The following is a 19,882-nucleotide window of genomic DNA, read 5'->3' as shown; positions in this document are numbered from 1 at the left end:
CTTACAGGGGAGAAGGGAGGCTTTTATACCAGGGGGGTTCGGAAGTCCTATCCCTTACCTGTGCGAACTGGGAATGAACTGTGAAAACTGTAAATGTGTTGGCATACGTATCTCTTAAAATTTCCCCACTTATGCGGTAGATGCAGCATTTGTGCACATAGGTGCATGTCCACTTAAAACTGTGTGCACAAGTGTGCGAGTTCAGTCTATTTTATAACGCGTGCGCATATACTCGCATATGTTATAAAATAGCCGTGCCCTTGAATGTGGGCCAACGAACATGCACACATGTGCACTCACATACCTGTGTAAAAGTTGCATTCTTATTTAGTTAATAGTATTTATTTCCTGCCCTGCTGCAGCAGTAGTTAAGGCCACTCTTAAAAAGAAACAAACCAAGCTTTAATGGTGGTTATCTAGGGATTTTAATTAAATGAGCTGCAAAAGTGTATTAGGGAGAGATTAGGAGAAATTTAGCTCCATCTCACATTCTTCTGTGCATAATATTTTGTGTGCTTGAATTTGCTAAATAGAGGCCTTAGTAACTAATTCTGATTTAATCTGTAGCACTGCACTGAGCGTGTGGACATGAGGGTAACCAGAATGTCTACATATATGACAGGGGAAGGGCCCAACTTACCTCCTGGCATGGAAGCGAAGAAGAATGGCCAGGTGCATGGATGTGATTGTTGGTGCCTCCTCCTTGCCAAGATGGTCTAATAGGTACCAATGCCATGGTGCCTCCAGGCCATATGTCTGCATGGTGTCACTCTGCCTGGCACTTCCAGGTTTGACTGGCAGAGAATGGGAAGAAGGAACCAATGGCTCCAGCATGCAACACAGTTCTTATACTCTATTCTTGGCCCTTCTTCCTGGCTACACTCAACATCATTGTCTGCAGAACATATGAAATGGAGTGGGGGTGGGTCAAGCATGGTATTGGCATCTTCTTCGTGCCTCCCAAGCCATTGGCACTATCAGGTTGCCCACCCCCATCTGTAAAAGCAAATGGGCACTGTGAGGGAATATATAGAAAACTCCCTCTGACTACCCTAAAGGACCGGGTACAGCTGTCTCACCCGGTCCTCCTTAAAATGCAAACCCACGGGGAATCCTGGGTGAAGGGAGGAGCCCTTCACCAGAGTTTAAGAATTTGGGGTCTGGAAGGGCTGAATAGACCTCGGGGAGCAAGCAAAGACCCACCCTATGCTAAGACTTTCTACATGTAAGAACTGTGTGTTACCTGAAGTTAAGGTGAGCTGCACTGTTTATTTGATTTTGGTTTTCTCACTGTAAATAAACTGCACCTAAACAACAAGCAGAATCTGCCTCCTTATTTCCCTTGGCTGTTTTCAACAGTTGGCCATGTAACTACCAGCATACAGTATGCATACACTCTGATATGCATAGGTAGTTATGACTGTCTGTTTAAGTTGAGAGCAAGATAGTCACTATACAAAATAGCGCCCCAGGGAAGAGTTGCTTTTGGCATATGCTTTTCCTTTTGTGCTCATATGCTCGCAGACCGCAGACTGACTCAAAAGGATGGGGTGGCACTCTCCTGGCTTGATGTCATAACTAAGCAGTCACCCTTCTTTTCCACCCCTTGTGAAAGCCATGGTTAAGGTGATAACATTTATGTACTATTGGAATTAGTCAGACAGATAGGGGTAGATTTTAAAAGGTGCGCGCGCTACCCAGGGTGCACACATGTATGCCCGGTTTTATAATATGCGCGCAGGCGCGTGCATGTTATAAAATCATGAGTCGGCATGCACAAGGGGGTGCACAATTGTGCACCTTGCATGCGCCGAGCCACTCTGCCTTCCCCCCTTCCCTCCCCCCTAGCCTGACCTTCCCATCCCTTCCCCTAACCTTTCCCCCCCAGCCCTACTCTAACCCCCCTTTGTCCTTTGTCTTACCTTTTGCGCCTGCCTCCAGGCAGGCACAAGTTGCGCACGCCGGCACCCTGCCAGCACGCAAACCTCCAACACAGCGACAATGGCTGCTGTGTCCCAGAGTGCCCCGCCCCAGCCCCAGGACTTCCCCTTTAGTAAAGCCCGGGACTTACAGGCGTCCCGGGGTCTTTTTCAAATAGGCCCATATTGCGCAATTGTTAGGTATTTCATTATATTCTATGTTTTGTGTGATTGTAACAGCGAAAAGGGTGAGGTATGTGAGCCTGGAGGGGTTTAGTTAGAAAGAGAAGTCCATTAACAGATATTAATCAAGTTTACTTAGGGAATAGCCACTGCTATTAATTGCATCATAGCATGGGATCTTGTTAGTGTTTGGGTAATTGCCAGGTTCTTGTGGCCTGGTTTGGCCTTTGTTGGAAACAGGATGCTGGGCTTGATGGACTCTTGGTCTGACCCAGCATGGCAATTTTTTATGTTCTTATGTTCTTAAAGAGAACCAAAGCTTTCCAGGATAATGATTTTCTGGCAAGGCCAGGGTTGGTCTAGTGCCACTATGGTGGCACACTGACAATACCCAGTATGGTTATGCAATAAACCAAAGAGCTAGCAGCCTCTCATACACAGGGCAGAGTGCCAGATAACATCTGTTCAATACCTCCTCCTGGAAGGACCATGGCCTTGCTTGCTCTTTGTGGGTCAATAGATCCAGAAGCTGTTTCCTGATGATTCCCTTACAGAAGCATTTTATCCCATGCCCTCATCCTATTGAAAAGATGGGGTAGGCTTATATAATTATGTATATTAGGAGAGCTGAGTTCTCTGCATTTGGTGTATTTATTGTGTATATGTGTATAAGACAGGAGGGAGGATGGCCCACTCACCCCTCTTGAGCCAGGATAATCTTATCCTGGTTATTGCACCTTCAAGGAAGTTTTGAACAAATTGTAGTCTGCTATAATCAGACTCTTCCAATATGGGTGAAATGGGTACTTAAAAGGACACAAAAAATATGTTTTTAGTAAAACTCATTTTAAGAGAGAAGATAAAGTAAAAGGATTTTTCTTTTCTCTTGTGTTTTTTCTTTGCCACAGGTATACAAGAGAGCCATGGAAAGCCTACTGCCTACACCAACTAAGTCCCATTATACCTTCAACTTACGCGATTTTTCACGCGTAATCCAAGGCTGCTTGCTTATTAAGAAAGAGTCTGTTGAGAATAAGCGAGTAATGACCCGTCTGTTTGTGCATGAAGTTCTTCGGGTATTTTATGACCGTCTTGTGGATGATGCTGATAGATCTTGGTTATATCAATTGACCAGAGATGTTGTGAAAGAACATTTCAAAGATAATTTTGACTTGGTCTTTGAACATTTGAAGCATGGGTCTGCATCTGTAAGTTTTGATACTTACTACTACAAATTGAAACTACCATGTCCTTTATAGCATGATATTAGAATTTAGTTTGGAGTTACTGTTTTTGCATTCCTTGTTACAAACTAATCAGGGGCCTGATTCAAACATTAGGGGCAAAACTACTGTTTGAATATTGCCCCCCTCCCCCCGCTCCCCCCCATTGTGCGGGTAAAAGTGGGTGGGTTAGACTGGTGGAGGCAAAGCATGGACAGTGATTGCATTTTCAAATCACCACACATACTTTCTGGCGTGTATTTTGCATATGCTTCAGTGCAAGTGAAAGTACATGGATGTTTTGTACCTGCGGTATGCATGTTGACCCTCATTTTCAAAGGGAAATTCTGCGGTTTTTACCAGTTTGTACCCATGGGCCTGCTCCTCCCTGCACAGTAGGGAGGAGCCTAGTGCTTAGAGCAGAAGGCTGCAAACCAACAGGCCGATACAGTACAGTGCGCTCCGGCGGAGCACACAGTTAACCCGCGATTGGACGCGCGTTTTCGACGTGCTAGCTTTACCCCTTATTCAGTAAGGGGTAATAGCGCGTCGAAAACGCGCGTCCAACCCCACCGAACCTAATAGCACTATTAGGTATTCCCACGTGATACAGTAAGTAAAATGTGCAGCCAAGCCACACATTTTACTTTCAGAAATTAGCGCCTACCCAAAGGTAATCATTAATTTCTCCGGGCACCGGGAATGTGCACAGAAAAGCATAAAAACTGCTTTTCTGTGCATCCTCTGACTTAATATCATGGCGATATTAAGTCGGAGGTCCCGAGGATTAAAAAAAGTTTTAAAAAAAAAAAAAAATGTGAAATCGGCCTGCGGGTCGAAAACCAGACGTTCAATTTTGCCGGCGTCTGGTTTCCAAACCCATGGCTGTCAGCGGGTTTGAGAACCGACGCCGGCAAAATTGAGCATTGGTTGTCAAACCCGCTGATAGCCGCCACTCCTGTCCAAAAAGAGGCGCTAGGGACGCGCTAGTGTCCCTAGCGTCTCTTTTTGCCACGGGCCCTCATTTGACTAGAGAATCGCGCGCACAGGAGAGCGGGCATTCACCCACTCTCCCGCGACTTTTACTGTATCGGCCCGCAGGGAAGTTGGGATTTAAATACCACTGACACTTTGTGAACTTGGCCAGTCACTTTATCCTCGACTGCCTCAGGTACAAACTTAAAGGTGAATTTTCAAAATGGTGCACATGTAAAAATGAGCATATACGTAGCTCTAATAGTGTATTCCATATTTTATAAACATCCATAATATATGTGTATTTTCACTTTCATATGTACATATATGTGTGTAAAAAAGGGGTGATATGGGGCATTCCTGGACAGAACCAACAATTACACACAAACGTTGTTATTGTAAAAGACATACGCATACATTTTTCCAACTGAGTAGCGTATTTTTAGATTGTTAATTATCTGGCATAAGTGATATTAAACATATTTATTGCATATTATTGTCCAGGTGGGAGAGTTCAGGATGAAAAACCAGGAGGATCTCGATGACCTGGAGAAGGACTGAAAAAACTGGTGGACTAATTAGTTTAACTAGTAATTTCACTCACATGCATATGTTTTAAAATTCACCAAGTTACATGTGTATATCCTTGTTGCACAGGAGATGGACCCTTGGTCCGAGGTGGGGTTGCCGCTACCCACAGCGCAAGCCCTACAGGTCCCCACCATGGCAGGTGGAGCTGGCTGACTGACAGAGACTGGCTGGAGCTTCACCAGTTCCAGCCCTCGTTCCCCGCAGGTTGAACCCTTGGGTACCGGGGCTGGCTGGAGTTAGGTGGGCTTCTGTCCAAGATCTTCTTAGGGATGATGCGGAGGTCATCCAGGAGTCGGCAGCGGTAGAATTCGGTAGTCGGATCTGGATGAGGCAGAGTCCCGAAGACCCGAGTGCCTAGGAGAACAAGAGGCAGACAGGGGGCGCCCGAGTAAAAGCAGACCAAAGCCTTAGAGGCCGTCCAGAATGAGTTCGAGAAGCGTCGTTGAACAGGCTGGAGTCAGGGCAGGTGGCAGGCAAGAAAGAGTGGCAAGACAGGCGTAGGTAAAAACCAGGAGTCGGGCAAGGCAAAGGTCAAACCAGGAATCAAGTATGGTCGTAGTCAGATGAAGCTATGGTCAGGCAAAGCAGCGATCAGGTCCAGGAGATATCAGAAGTGTAGTCAGGCAAAGCAGTGGTCGGGTCCAGGAGATAATTGGTAGCGTAGTCAGGCAAAGCAGTGGTCGGGTCCAGGAGATAATCAGTAGTGTAGTCAGGCAAAGCAGTGGTCGGGTCCAGGAGATAATCGGTAGTGTAGTCAGGCAAAGCAGTGGTCAGGTCCAGGAGATAATTGATAGCGTAGTCAGGCAAAGCAGTGGTCGGGTCCAGGAGATCATTGGTAGCATAGTCAGGCAAAGCAGTGGTCGGGTCCAGGAGATAATTGGTAGCGTAGTCAGACAAAGCAGCATGGTCAGGCAAAGCAGTGGTCGGGTCCAGGAGAATCAGTCCGTTGGAAAAAGCAGGGTAGACACAGGACACAGGAGCAGGAACGAATACCGGGAACAAGAACTCAGATAAAACAGGAACCAGAAACACGAAGAAATCACCAGAGGAAGCAACTAAGCACACGTCCAGTGTGGAGACCTGTTGCAAAGGCAAAGAAACTCTGGCTGGGCCCGGCCTTATACACTGGGACCCCGTGACATCATCATCCAGGGCCGCGGGTTGGATTCCCGCCGCGGCCCCTTTAAAGGAAGAAGAGACACGCGCGTGCGCCTAGAGAGGGGCGTGGCGAGGGACGGTGGCATCTCTCCACGGACCATGCGGGGAGGCTCGCCGCAGAGTAGAGACGTTCGTCGCGGAGTCAGGAGCACAAGGGGTGGCCTGGAGTCGGAGGCAGCGGCCCATGGCCACGAGAGAAGCAGAGCTAGGTGCTGGGGCAGGCAAATGGGGGTAAGAGGGCCTGGCTGCGGGCCTGCCACGGCCGCTCACGCAACAATCCTGACTCATGCTAGTAAGTCATACTGTATTTTTGCACATAAAATACATGCGCATATATTTTTTAAATGGTGGGTAAAGTACACACGTTCAATGTATGGAAATATGTGGTTTCAATGCATTTCACATATTTGTGTGTTGACCTATATATACGCCTATGTTGTGGGGTAAACATGCGTATTTTATAATATGCGCATATATGATATAGCAAAACTACATACAGCCACATACAAACTTCCCTGTACGTACCTGGATCAGTCCAGACCGTGGGTTATGTCCCCAATCCAGCAGATGGAGTCAGCCCAAAGATCTGAGGGGGCGTCACCATAAGTACTACTGCCCCCTCTGCAGGAGTTCAGTATCTTCTGACTCCAGCAGATGCGAGTAGGGGAATCTGGGCTTGCTCCCGATTGCCTCTAACCTTCTTCCTTTTCTTCCCTTGTTTGGGACTTTATTTCCTGCTCCTTTGTTAGTTTTATTTGCTTGGATCAAGTTCTGCTTCATTTCAAAAAAAAAAAAAAAATCCAAAAGTTAATTGATTAATTGGGGAGGCGTGGCTTCTGTGTTGTAAGTCTCTGTCCCTCTCTTTCCTGCCTCGGCGCCTGTTGTTGCTTCACCGGGGTAAGTGTTTTTCTTCTCCGTTGTTGTTTTGATTTGCAGCTAGTTTAGACGCGGCTGCCGGGGGCACCGGCCTTCAGCGTCTTCGCCTGCTCCCGCGGCCATTTTTCGTTTCCACGAGGGCCGCAGCGGGGAGCAGGGTGATCATCTTCGGCGGGTTGTGCGGCCAGGAAGGCCCCCCCGCGGCGCCGCTTTGTTCTTCGGCGGGTAGTGCAGGCCATCGGGCCCCCCCGCAGCGGCGCTCCGTATCGCGGCCCCCCCCCCCCTGAGGCTCCCAGGGCGTTTTTGGCTGCCGGAGACTGTTTCTTTTTTTTTTTATCACGATCGCGATGCCGCGGCCGGCGCGTTGCTCGGCCTGCGGCGAGCCTGGATCGCGTATCTCGAGGGAGGGGATCTGCGCTCGGTGCCTCCCCGGGGGGAAGGCACGTCTCGGCCCCTCACTCGGTTTTCCCCTCTGGCAGCCTTGCCCGGGCGGCGTGGGCCGGCCCCTCCCCCATTCCTGGCGGGAACGGCGGCCATCTTGCATGCGCTGCGTCCTGAGGGAGATCAGGCAGCGCAGGGGGACGGGGAAGCCTCAGAGGGCTCCCCCCCGAACTTATTACCAGAAGACCCGCAGGGGCAGGGTCCCCCGGGGCCCCCAACAGCGGATGTCCCCCCGAGTAGGCCGGGGTTTTCACCAGAGTTCATCCGCCTGATGCACACAGCTTATCTTCAGGACCTGGCTGCTCCCGCGGAACCGCCACCACCCAAGCTGCCGCGACCTTCGTCCCTCTACACGGCCCCCCCCGCGCCGGCGGGAGTGGGGGCCCCACAGCTCCCCGTCCCCACCCGGCTCCCTGTGGGCTCGGGGGGAGCTGGGTCGGACCCAGTTTCCCCTGGGGCGGACCCTGCAGCTTTGGGACAAGGGGACTCCACTTCAGAGGGAGAGGATCCACGCACGCTGCGCCTTTTCCAGCGGGAAGAGCTGGATGACCTAATCCCGCAAATCATTCAGGGGTTGGACCTCGATCCTCCGCCGGATCCGCCGGCTCCTGTGGCGCCAGCGGTCGTCACTTCCTCAAAGAAGGGGGATCCGGTACTGGCTGCCCTGCGTCCGAGGGCTCGGGCTTTTCCCATTCACGAGTCTTTCCTGCAGCTTCTCACCAGAGAATGGGATGCCCCGGAAGCTGCCCTAAGGGGCAGCCGCGCCATGGAGAGGCTGTATCCGCTGCCGGAAGATTTTCTGGATCTCATCAAGGTGCCCAGGGTGGACTCCGCGGTGTCGGCAGTCACGAAGAGGACGACCATACCGGTGACGGGTGGAGCGGCGTTAAGGGATACGCAGGATCGCAAGTTGGAAGTCTTCCTCAAGCGGGTCTTCGAGGTCTCCGCGGTGGGGCTGCGGGCGGCGATGTGCAGCTCGCTTGCCCAGCGGGCCAGTCTTCTCTGGGTGCAGCTATTGCTCACTTCTCAGGTGTTGCCGCCCGAGGAGGCCGCCCAGGCGGATAGGCTGGAAGCGGCGGTGGCATACGGGGCTGACGCCTCCTATGATCTGTTTAGGGTCCTCGCCCATTCCATGGCCTCGGTGGTGGCGGCACGGCGTCTTCTATGGCTACGCAACTGGGCGGCGGACACGTCCTCCAAGTCAAGTCTGGGTTCCCTGCCATTCAGGGGAAAATTCCTGTTCGGGGAGGATCTAGACCAGATCATCAAGTCTCTGGGGGAAAACGCGGTCCATCGCCTGCCGGAAGACAGATATCGCTCCACCAGGGCTTTTTCGTCCTTCCGGACCAGAGCCAGGGCGCAACGGCGCTACAGGAATTACAGACCGGCGGCGTCTCGGGCCGCTGCTCCTAGGTCTCAGCCCTGGTCCCGGTCCTTTCGCGGGCGCCGCCCACCGCGTGCCGCTCCCACGGCAGGACAGCCCTCGCCCAAGTCCTCTCAATGATGTTCAGCTCGCCCACTCCGCCGTCCCCAAGATCGGGGGGCGGCTGGCGTTCTTTTACGAGGAGTGGGCACGGATCACCTCGGATCAGTGGGTCTTGGACACCATAGGACACGGCTACGCATTGGAATTTGCCCGCGCTCCGAAGGGACGGTTCATCTTCTCTCCCTGCGGCTCGGCCATCAAGCGAAGGGCGGTGCAGCTGACCCTGGACAGACTATGGGAGATAGGCGCCATTGTGCCCGTACCCTCCGGAGAGGTGGGCTTGGGCCATTATTCCATCTACTTCGTGGTACCAAAGAAAGACGGTTCCTTCCGCCCCATACTGGACTTGAAGGAAGTCAACAGGTCCCTTCGGGTGGTCCGGTTTCGCATGGAAACGCTACGTTCGGTGATCGCGGCGGTACATCCCGGGGAGTTTCTGGCCTCCCTGGACCTGACGGAGGCCTATCTTCACATTCCCATTCGCCGGGAGCATCATTGTCTGCTATGGTTCAAGATTCTGGATCAGCATTTCCAGTTTGTGGCGCTTCCGTTTGGCTTGGCGACGGCCCCGCGCACCTTCACCAAGATCATGGTAGCCGTGGCGGCTGCCCTTCGGAAGGAGGGGATTCTAGTCCATCCTTATCTGGACGATTGGCTCATCCGAGCGAAGTCTTTTCGACATGGACAGGCGGCAGTGGCCAGGGTGATAGAGTTTCTGCAGTCCCTGGGATGGGTGGTGAACTTCTCCAAGAGCTCCCTCGTGCCCTCGCAGCGCTTGGATTTCTTGGGGGCGACCTTCGACACCCGCCTGGGCGCAGTTTTTCTCAGACAGGACAAGGCGCACGCCCTACGGGAACACATACAGCGATTCTCTGCATTACCAGCTCCCACCTCCTGGGACTATCTGCAGCTCCTGGGAGTGATGGGCTCCACCATCGACATGGTTCCTTGGGCATTTGCGCACCTACGGCCTCTGCAAAGAGCACTTCTATCCCGTTGGAAACCACTTTCGCAGGACTACCAGGTGATACTTCCGCTGCCCCAGTTTGCCAGGGACAGCTTGGCCTGGTGGATGGTGCTGGAGAATCTGGCTCGAGGCGTGTCCCTCGACCTACCAAATTGGGTGGTGGTAACCACCGACGCCAGCCTCGTAGGCTGGGGAGCAGTCTGCGACCGAAGCGCCACGCAGGGGACGTGGTCCGCGGAGGAATCAAAGTGGTCCATCAATCGTCTGGAGACCAGGGCGGTCAGGCTGGCGCTTCTCCACTTCCTGCCGCTCCTTCGGAATCGGGAAGTCAGAATCTTATCGGACAACGCGACTACGGTGGCCTACATCAACCGTCAGGGCGGCACTCGCAGCCCGCAGGTTAATGTGGAACACAAAAAATTAATATTCTCCTCTTTGGCAGCTGCCTATCACTTTAATCAATTCTAGCTTTTATGATGCGTAATATACACAACCGCAGTCTCTAAACTAGATATCTTTCTGCCCAAAAAAAAAGAAGAGTAGTAAATCACAAAACCTCCATCCATACAAATTGATCACGGCTAAGCAAAACCATTTGATCATTTGATAATAAGTTGTTCTAATGCCACTGTTGTGTTATGATTCCTGCCCATGGAGTTTCCCCTGCGAGCAGGCCTCTCACCTCCGTCCTGTGCTGCGCTGCCTGATGTGGCTGGACGTCGCCGACATCGGGCCTTCATCGCGGCAGGAGCCGCGGACCCTGCTTACCTTCCAAGCAGCCTGGAGGCCATCTCTGCCGTTGCGCTGCCGTGGCTCGGACTGCCGTGTTTGGGGCCTTAACTCGCGGCAGGGAGCCGTGAGCCAGCCTGCCTTCCAGCGGCAGGGAGCCGCCACCATTGGAGCCTACCTCTTGTCCCTCGCAGCAAGGAGCTGTGAGTCTTCCTGCTGCCTGCCTTCAGCGGCATGGAGCCGCCACTGCTGGAGTCTGTCCTGCGGCCTGGGGCCGCCTCTGAGTTCTTCCGTGTGGCAGGGACGCCGCCATCTAGTTCTTCCTGCATCGGGGCCTGCCTGCGCAGAGGCCCAGCTTCTCCTGCAGTTCAGCAGCAGCATGGCCGCTCTCCAATGTCCTGCCCCCTTCCTAAGGGGCAGGCCCACCTCTTCTTCCCCTTCTTAAAGGGGCAGCATAGGTGGGGTCCTCCTGGCCCCACCGGAAGTTAGCTCCACCCGGTTTCCTGTGCCAGCCCTACAAGAGGGCTTCACCTTCAGTCCAGCTTTGTTGTGCATTGGAGTTCTTCACTACTGGAAGTCTCGTCTTCCAGCGCTCCATCAGGTCTTCGTTCTTCGTTGGAGCTCCATGTCTCTTCTTGATTCCTGAGTCTTCGTCTCCGTGGTTTCCTGATGTTCCATGTCTACATGTTCCAAGGTTCCTAGTCCAGGCTTCCTGATGTTCCACTTCCTGATGTTCCAGGCTTCCTGATGTTCCCTAATGTTCCGAGGTTCCACTCCTCCTTTGCTCGTTCCGAGTCTTCCTGACCCTCCAGTTCCTTTGGTTCTCCAGATAACACCTTGTTGGGGTAAATCCGTCTCGTCGGTTCCTGTTTTCGTCATTGGAGTTTCGTCTCAGCTGGATTCCCTTCCTGCACTTGTCCCGCTCTCCGCATGGTCCATGACTAGCCTCTTTAGGTTCTGTAGGGCGCGCATTGGGACAGGGTGGTCCGTGACCAGCCCATTGGGTCTGCCCGTGTCGGTGGGCTGTGTAGGGCACCCTGAGAGATGGTGCCTCGTCCAGAACCTTCCAAGCTTCTCGTCTTGTCCAGATTCTTCTCGTCTATGTCTTGAGTCTTCTGTGTCACAAGGCCTCCATCTGCCCTCATCCTCAGTCCGGCCTGCTGCTTCTTGCCAATACTCAGCGGCAGGTCCGAAAGGGCTGGGAACAATCGGAGGACTGTTCAAATACCAACATAGTGTTGTTGGCTTCCAGAAGCATGCAGGTCCGGCAGAGGGTCAGACTTTGTCTTCGCCCATGCTGGGACACGCCTCACCAACCCTCGGTGCTGTCTTGGATTCTTCCGGGATCGTGCCGAGGCCCAAGGGCACACAATCCCCTCAAGTTGGGATCACTTTCCTAGTGTTCCCTCTCATAACATGTTGGCCTTGAGACCAACTTTGGGAGAAAGCGGAATATAAAATGTTCACATATAAATAAATAAAAGCCCTGTTACTCAGCTGTATATTGATTTTCTAATACAGCTGAACTCGATATTGCACACTTATTTTATTGTTGGAGCATTTATCTAATTTAGGATATATGTATGTATGTTGCTTTATATTTTACTTTTATTAGTGCCTTATATGTACATATTATAATCAAGGTTAAAAGATGTTTCTTTAAATCTGTCTTATATTGATTTATGTACTTTTTATATATGAAATAACTCTTTTACAGCTAACAGGAGAATATCTGTTATCTATTTCAATAGATTAGAACTGTTCAGACCAATGAAAAATTCTAGTCTTTTACCAGTAATTTGTTAGCATTCACTGAAAAATCTATTGCTGCCTGTAGATTTCACAAGAAATCCGTTACTTTTTTAGAGCTTTGCACTGCATATGGATTTTTGCAAAACAAGAGCTAGTCTTTATTTAAGGTAATTATCTTTATAATATCTCTTCAACATCTATATCTGTTCTGTCTGTGACTTGATTCAGTCCTTCAACATTGATTGTCACCTATATGCAGATGACATCCAACTTTGCGTTAAACTTGGATCTGACCAATCCTCCCCCATCTCCAATCTCAACAGCAATTTCCCAATAGCTCAACAACAATAAACTCTAACTTAGGCCTGGATTTATCAAAATGCGGTAAGTACCGCATGCGATAGCAAAAGGGGTGTGTTTTATGCTAATCACCTGTGTGAAGAGCTAAGTTAGTGCAAATTGCGATACCATTTTCAGATTCTGCCAGACCTGTTGTATTTCCTGTATTCAACCACTGGGGGACCATTGTTAACAGTCCCAGACATGCAGGAGGGAGAGGGAGGGAGAGAGAGAGAGAGAGAGAGAGAGAGAGAGAGAGAGAGAGAGAGAGAGAGAGAGAGAGAGAGAGAGAGAGAGAGAGAGAGAGACTTGCTATAATATCATGGCCCATAGGTAGGTATTTGTATCCCTATAGTAGGCCCACCTAGTAACTTGAGGTGGGGTTTAGGTAAGAGTGTAGGGGGTTAGGGGCCACTTTGACATTCTACGTGACACCTACGAACAGAACAGTGGTCTCTTGTGAAGATTTGATGGCCTTCGGAGTGAGGAACCTCACTCCAAGATGAGATTTGGGCAAGGTTCTCTCAACCTAGCTTGATGTTACCCAGATAGAGAGACCATCAAGCTAGGTTGAGAGAACCTTGCCCAAATCTCATCTTGGAGTGAGTTTCCTCACTCCAAAGGTCATCAAATCTTCATGAGACCACTGTTCTGTTCATAGGTGTCACGCAGAATGTCAAAGTGGCCCCTAACCCCCTACACTCTTACCTAAACCCCACCTTGAGTTAGTAGGTGGGCCTACCATAGGGATACATATACCTACCTATGGGCCATGATATTATGGGCAGTCTCTCTCTCTCTCTCTCTCCCTCTCTCTCTCTCCCTCCCTCCCTCCCTCCCTCCAAGGCACTGGACCCATCAATTCATCTGAAATAGGCCTTAATTGCATAGCCTAACACAATTCAAAGAGGTGTAGTTAAAATCAGTGTTACAGCTGTGCAATAGCTCTTCACAGACAGGCTAACCCAGCCCACTCTCTGCCCCTAACCCCTCCTATTTTCTGAATTTGCATCGCACCATACAATTTATCGCATTTTGATAAATGACCCCCTTAATCCCTTCAAAACTGAACTCCTGTGGTTAAGCTGGTGAGGTCATCCCCTATGCTTCATTCTCTCTCTATCAGGCACCACCCTCCAGCTAAAAGTCTCTGTATGAAGCCTAGGGATCCAACTTGATCCTAACTTCACTATGAAAGCCCAGATCTCTGAGTGAGAGCCTCCTTTATGTTCCTCTGCCATATCCAGCAAATATGCTACTACTTCAGTCGGCACAACCTTGCATTGATTATCCATGCACTAATCACTAGTCGTTGATTACTGCAACTGTCTTCTGAATGGTATCTCCCAGACCTGCTTGAAATGACTACAACTCATGCAAAACATGTTATCCAGAATCCTAGTAGGGGCCAAACCATCAGACCACATAACACCCATCTTCTACAGACTATAATGGCTACGAGTTGAAACCAGGGTTAAATTCATAACCCTCTGCTTTGTCCTCAGATGTGTGAACAAACAGGCCTTGGAGTATCTCACCCATCTTCTTGCCTTTTTCACCTTGGCTAGAGACCTCCAATCCTCACAAAAGGCCCTTCTTTCCTCCCTGTCCCTAACTTCTGCCAAATTGAACTGCACAAGGCTAAGCCCACAGCTGCTATGCTCCCAAGATCTGGAATTAGGTACCTTTGCCTGTCCACCAGGAACCAAACTACCTCACTTTCTGGAAAAACTCCAAGTCATGGCTATTCAACCAGGCATTTCCCAAGCTGGCGTTTTAGGAATATTAAAGATTTTTTCTCCACACTTGATGTTATGCCATACATTGACACTCAGTATTAGCTACATTAACCATGTTATACCTGTTTAAGTTTTACTTTCTGCAATCCGCTTTGCAACCAAACCTGGCAAAAAGCAGAATATCAAATGCTTGCAAATAAATACATATCTTTATAATTCATTTTGGGCTTAGGTCTGTAAAATTCCTGAGCTGCATTAATTGAAAAATATCTGGATATTTTCACCTGACAGCATTTTATTTCTTATATCACTGAAAAGGTATTGAAGTTGAAACTGGATATTTGGCTTTGATCTCTATATATTTTCTCATGCCAGGTAGTGAGAGGGGCCTGTATATATGTATGACCACAATCAAGGCAAATAGCACCTTTTGCAAAAATCATTGATAGCTCCTACTTCCCAAATAATCTCTTTCCCCAGGTAATTGGCATGGATTTGCATTAGGGTGGTTGTGCAGGTAGGCTTTCTCTACATGTGAGCGGTGGGGGCCAGGATCCCCTCCTCCAGCATCTGCTCCTACCTCCTTTCCTCAGCATTCTCTCCTCTGTTTCTTAACCATCCCTCATCTCTAGCTTTCTCTGTCTTGTTTCTTAAGCACTCCACCATGCCCAGCACCCTTTCCCCTGCCTCTTAACCACCCTCCATCCTCAGAATCTTCTTTCCTGCTTCTTAATCATCGATTATTTCTTGCATCCACACCCCTGCCTCTTAACCAACCCTTATCCTCAGCATCCTCTCCCCTGCCTATTAAACCCCCAGCCTCAGTATCTTCTCTTCTGCCTCTTAATTGCCTTCATCCCCAGTATCCTTTTCATGTCTCGTAACCATCCCTCATCCCCAGCTTTTTCTCCAGTATTTTAACCACTTCTCAATCCACAGCATTCTCCTCCCTACCTCTTAACCAGCAACTATCCTCGGCATCCTCTCTCCTGCCTGCCCTATCCCCAGCATCAACTCTCCTGCCTCTTAGCCCCCTTATCCAGCATCCTTGCTCTTCCTCCTATTTCCCCATCTCCTGCATCCTCTAGTCTTCCTCTTAACCCCCCAACCCCAGCATCTATACCCTGCCTCTTATCCCTTCCCCCAGAATACTCTCCCTTGCATCTTAACAATTCCCCCATCCCCAGTATCTTCTTCCTTTCTCTTAGCACCCTCCATCCTCTGCATCTTCTCCCCTACCTCTTAACCAACCCCTATTCCTAGCCTCTTAACCAACCCCTGACCCCAGTATCCACTTCCCTGCATATTAACCTTTAATTGATTCTATTGGCTGCTGTGTGCATACTTGAAGTTCTGTTGGATTTCCAACTTAAAATTTCAGATCAGGTCTCTACGGTTGATAAAATTGCTTTCTATTACCTTTATGTACTAAAGCAACTGTGTCCATTAATATTGAAACATGACATGATTACCTCAGGCACTAGTGTTGTCCAGGTTTGATTATTATAACAGCATATACTTGGGCTTCCTAAATGTGTTTTGCACAATTTTCAGTGATCCGAAATAATTCAGCTGAATTGATTAATGATTTTCATAAACAGAATCACATAACCCGGCTACTAGCAGACTTTCATTGGCTGCCTATTTGTATGCATATCAATTTTAAAGCTCTTTCACTGGTCTCTAAACCCTCCATAATCTTTCATTGATTCCTATTAGGGAGTTGATATGTCCCTATGTTCCTGCTAGGAATCTAAGGTCTTTAAATTAAGCTGTCCTTTTATTACCATCCTCAAGGAGAGTAAATTGTCTAGCACAAGGATGAGAACCTTTTCCTATTTGAGTCCAGAAGCCTGGAATCATCCACCCCATTTTTCTGCATAAAATTGATGATTATTTAGTTTTCAGAAGGATGAGTAAAGCCTATTGCTTTAAAACAGCCTTTGGGACTAGATTTGCTAAGTGATTATTTGAAATTTCTGATGTAGAGAGGTAGATGTGGGAGTCACCAGCGTAAAGATGGTACTGAAAGCCATGGGAGGAGATCAGAGCATCAAAGAAATTAGTATTGAGATAGGAAAGAATAGAGCCCAGGACAAAACTATGAGGCATACCAATTGATAGTGAGATTACAGTAGAGGAGGATTCACCAGAAGACACACTAAATGTCCATTGAAAGAGGTAAAAAGAGATCCAAGAAAAGCTGGGGTCCCAAAATTCAAGTGAGAACAGAACATTAACGAGTAGGTGGTGATCAATTATGTCAAAAGTGGCTGATAGATCAAATTCATACTATAACAACTAATGTTCTTCTGAGAGAGACCCAATACAATGTTCGGAAAGGTTTTTATGTGAGAGTGTTATAGTCCATGGCAGGCAGCTGTTTAGGGGGTCAAGGGCGTAATCCAGTCCCCAGAGGCAGGCAGCCAATAAGAGAAGGTCCAAGAGGTAGCAAGCGAATCCGAGGAGCAGCACAAGCAAGCCTGTAGCCAAGGCAATGCTGTGCTGAAGAGTTGCGTTTAAATAGTCCCTGTTCCCACACGGGAACTTCTGGGGAAGGCAATGACATGCCACAGTGGGAGGAGTCATGATGCAGCATGCATCAAACCGCACTGCAGCATGCCGCTGCTGGCCCTGACGGAAGCAACAGATGCAGGAAGGCACTGAATGGTGTGCAAGAGAGAGAGAGAGCAACATGTTACTCTACTATTTATACCACTGTAAGAGGGGGCACTTTTAACTCTGAGTTGAGTTTAGTGGAGTGAGGTAGGTTTGGGGGGGTTACATATACAGTAAGAGTTATGAACAGCACAGTACACAATACTAAAGATTTTCTGTCATTTCAATTGATGAAAGGTATAAAAGAAGTTGATTTATACAATGCACTCTCTACCTAGCTTATTGCACTCTCTACCTAGCTTGGTTGGAGCTAGATAGAGTGCATTATACAAATCCACTTCTCTTGTACCTTTCATCAATTGAAATGACAAAAAATCTTCAGTGATGTGTACTATGCTGGTATGAGCCCACCAAGCAGGGATCCCGACCCTGCTTTGGCAAGACAGTTATCAAGGCTATGTTAGGGGCCAAAGGGAATCCATTCTCTCCCACCAAAGCATTGTAAAACTTGTCCAAAGGCAAGAAAATCTTATCCCCCATAACCTTGTAAAACTCAGCGGGGTACCCATCCACATCTGGGGCCTTAAATAACTTGCTCTGTTTTATCCCCCTTTGCAGTTCCTGGGTTTGTAGTGGTGCATTCAGGGCCTCCAATTGCTCTGGTGTTGTAGTCGGAAGATGCACCGCATCCAAATATTTCTGTATAGTGGATACATCTGCCATGGAAGCAGTATATAGCTCTTTATAGAAAGTCCAAAATGCAGCACAAATGCCATGATTAGAATTCACCAGAGATCCTGAGCTAGTTCATATGGATTTAATATACTTAAGTTGTCCCCATGTTTGCATTAGGTTGGCCAACATTCTCCCCGATTTATTTCCCAAATGAAAGAATTTGCTTTTGTAATACATCAAATATTTTTTTAGATCTTTGGTGTAGCAGAGAGTTAAGTGCAATTGTACATTCACAAATTTGTTCTTATTGCTTGGCATGGGTCTAGCTTCCTAATACTGTATGGCACACATTAATTGTTTCTGCAATTATAATATCTAATTCGTCAGCCTCTTCCTTTGGGCAGCAACATAAGAAATAAAATCCCCTCTAAGCACTGTTTTCGCTGTCTCCCAGAAAAGTATTGGGGTTCATTTATGCTCCCCATTAAACTTAAAGTAATTCTTCAACTTGTTATAAAGAAAATCTTTAAATTGCTGATTGTGGTATAGATATCTTGAGAATCACCAAGGGATATGTTGCTCTGAAGATACCAAGCCCTCCAGGTCCACCCAGACTGGAGAATGATAAAAAATTTCTAAAGGACAAATTGCTGAGGAGATAATCTTAAAGAAATTATTTCTATTAATCAGTAAATAAACAATACGAGAGAATGACTTATGGGTTCTTGAAACATGGATATAGGACCTCTCCAAAAGGTGTAAAGCTCTCCAGCCATCAACAACATTCAAATTCTTACATAGGTATGATATGCCCCTTGTGTTATGTAAGGAGAGATAAGCACTTGCTGCAGACTTATCCAACGTTGAATCAAGAACACAATTAAAATCCCCACCCACAATTAAAATAGCATCGAGATACCCAGACAATAGCAATACCATTTTAACAAAAAAACTGTGATCGCAAACATTAGGAGCATAAATGTTACAAAGCACCAGAGGCTGCCCAATAAAAGACCCTTCCACTCCTATGAATCTACCATTTGGTCTTCTATATAGTTGGTGACCTGGTAAGGAACAGATTTACCAATCAAAATAGCTACACCAGCTTTTTTCCCCATTGTAGCTGATGAAAACACTTCTCCCGCCCAGGTTCTCTGTAATTTTTTATGTTCATTACTATCTAGTTGAGTCTCCTGAAGCACTGCAATATGCACTTTGTGTCTCCGCAGAGCCTGCAAAGTTTTGTACCTTTTAACTACTGACACAATGCCAGACACATTACAAATGAATATCCTAATATTATGGTGTGTCATAGCAACCATTCAAAGGGACTTCTTACAAGAAAATTGAGAGTCCTCTCTTCAAGGGCCCGGAGCTCCCCAGCCTTGAACACTACCAGATAGATCACTGAAGCTTGCTCTGCCACCTCTCCCCACCCTACAGAGAGCAGAAAAAATGTACCAATCCCAAAATGTGTCCCCCCACTCAACCCTTCACTCAGGGCCTTCCTTGTCCTATCCCCTAACCTCCCTCCCACCTACTAGAGCCCTACCTACTATTCAACTAAGTGTAAGTAAGGGCATCGCCCAAACTCAGCTGTGAAACGTCATCTTAAACACAAGGGAACCTCACCTCCCCAAGTAAGATCAAAATCAACCATCCTTAATTATAGAAAAACCTACAACACAGGATATATCACAAGTGCTAAACATGACCATTACTCTTGAACACGCTTTAAAACAAGAAAAGAAGAAAAAAATATATAGTTCTTGCGACTTTCCAATTACAACTGTGGATCGTCGTTTCCCATATCTGCACAAGGCATAAAATCTGAGTTCTCCAATGCAGCAGACATTTGATGCAGCTAAAATCCTAAAACAAAATGCCAAGCTTGTTAACTTCCAATACTGCTGCAACAGGTCCAGGAACACTCAGAAAACAGCAGCGATGCAGCAACTATCATCGTCGCAGCAGCCGAATAGAAACACTTGAGCTGCAGTAATCTTAACTTCCCATTACAAATGTGAGTAAAGTCCAAGCCAAATCTAGCTCCCAGACAAGTAGAGAAGAAAGTCATCTTTCAGTACACGCCTGAAGCCACAATAAATCACAGTGTTGATTCCATGTCTCCTCCAGAGGTACCAGCTGAGTCCAGGGAACTGAGGAACATCTTTGCTTTATCCACAGAATCAACCAGGTAACACAATTAG

At 48.2% G+C, this 19,882-nt stretch overlaps 1 protein-coding gene across 1 annotated transcript in view; it reads left to right on the top strand.

The window, feature by feature from the left end:
- DNAH12 (dynein axonemal heavy chain 12) overlaps positions 1-19,882 on the top strand; it is a 1,160,754-nt gene that overhangs the window by 783,533 nt on the left and 357,339 nt on the right. The window contains 1 exon segment of the mRNA XM_029600929.1: positions 3,011-3,310. Coding sequence (XP_029456789.1) covers positions 3,011-3,310 — 300 coding nt within the window.

This window comes from Rhinatrema bivittatum, chromosome 4, assembly GCF_901001135.1.
Source record: "Rhinatrema bivittatum chromosome 4, aRhiBiv1.1, whole genome shotgun sequence".
In the NCBI taxonomy this organism is placed as follows: domain Eukaryota; kingdom Metazoa; phylum Chordata; class Amphibia; order Gymnophiona; family Rhinatrematidae; genus Rhinatrema; species Rhinatrema bivittatum.
Note: the sequence above shows the minus strand (reverse complement) of the source record. Positions and strands in the feature narration are given on the sequence as shown.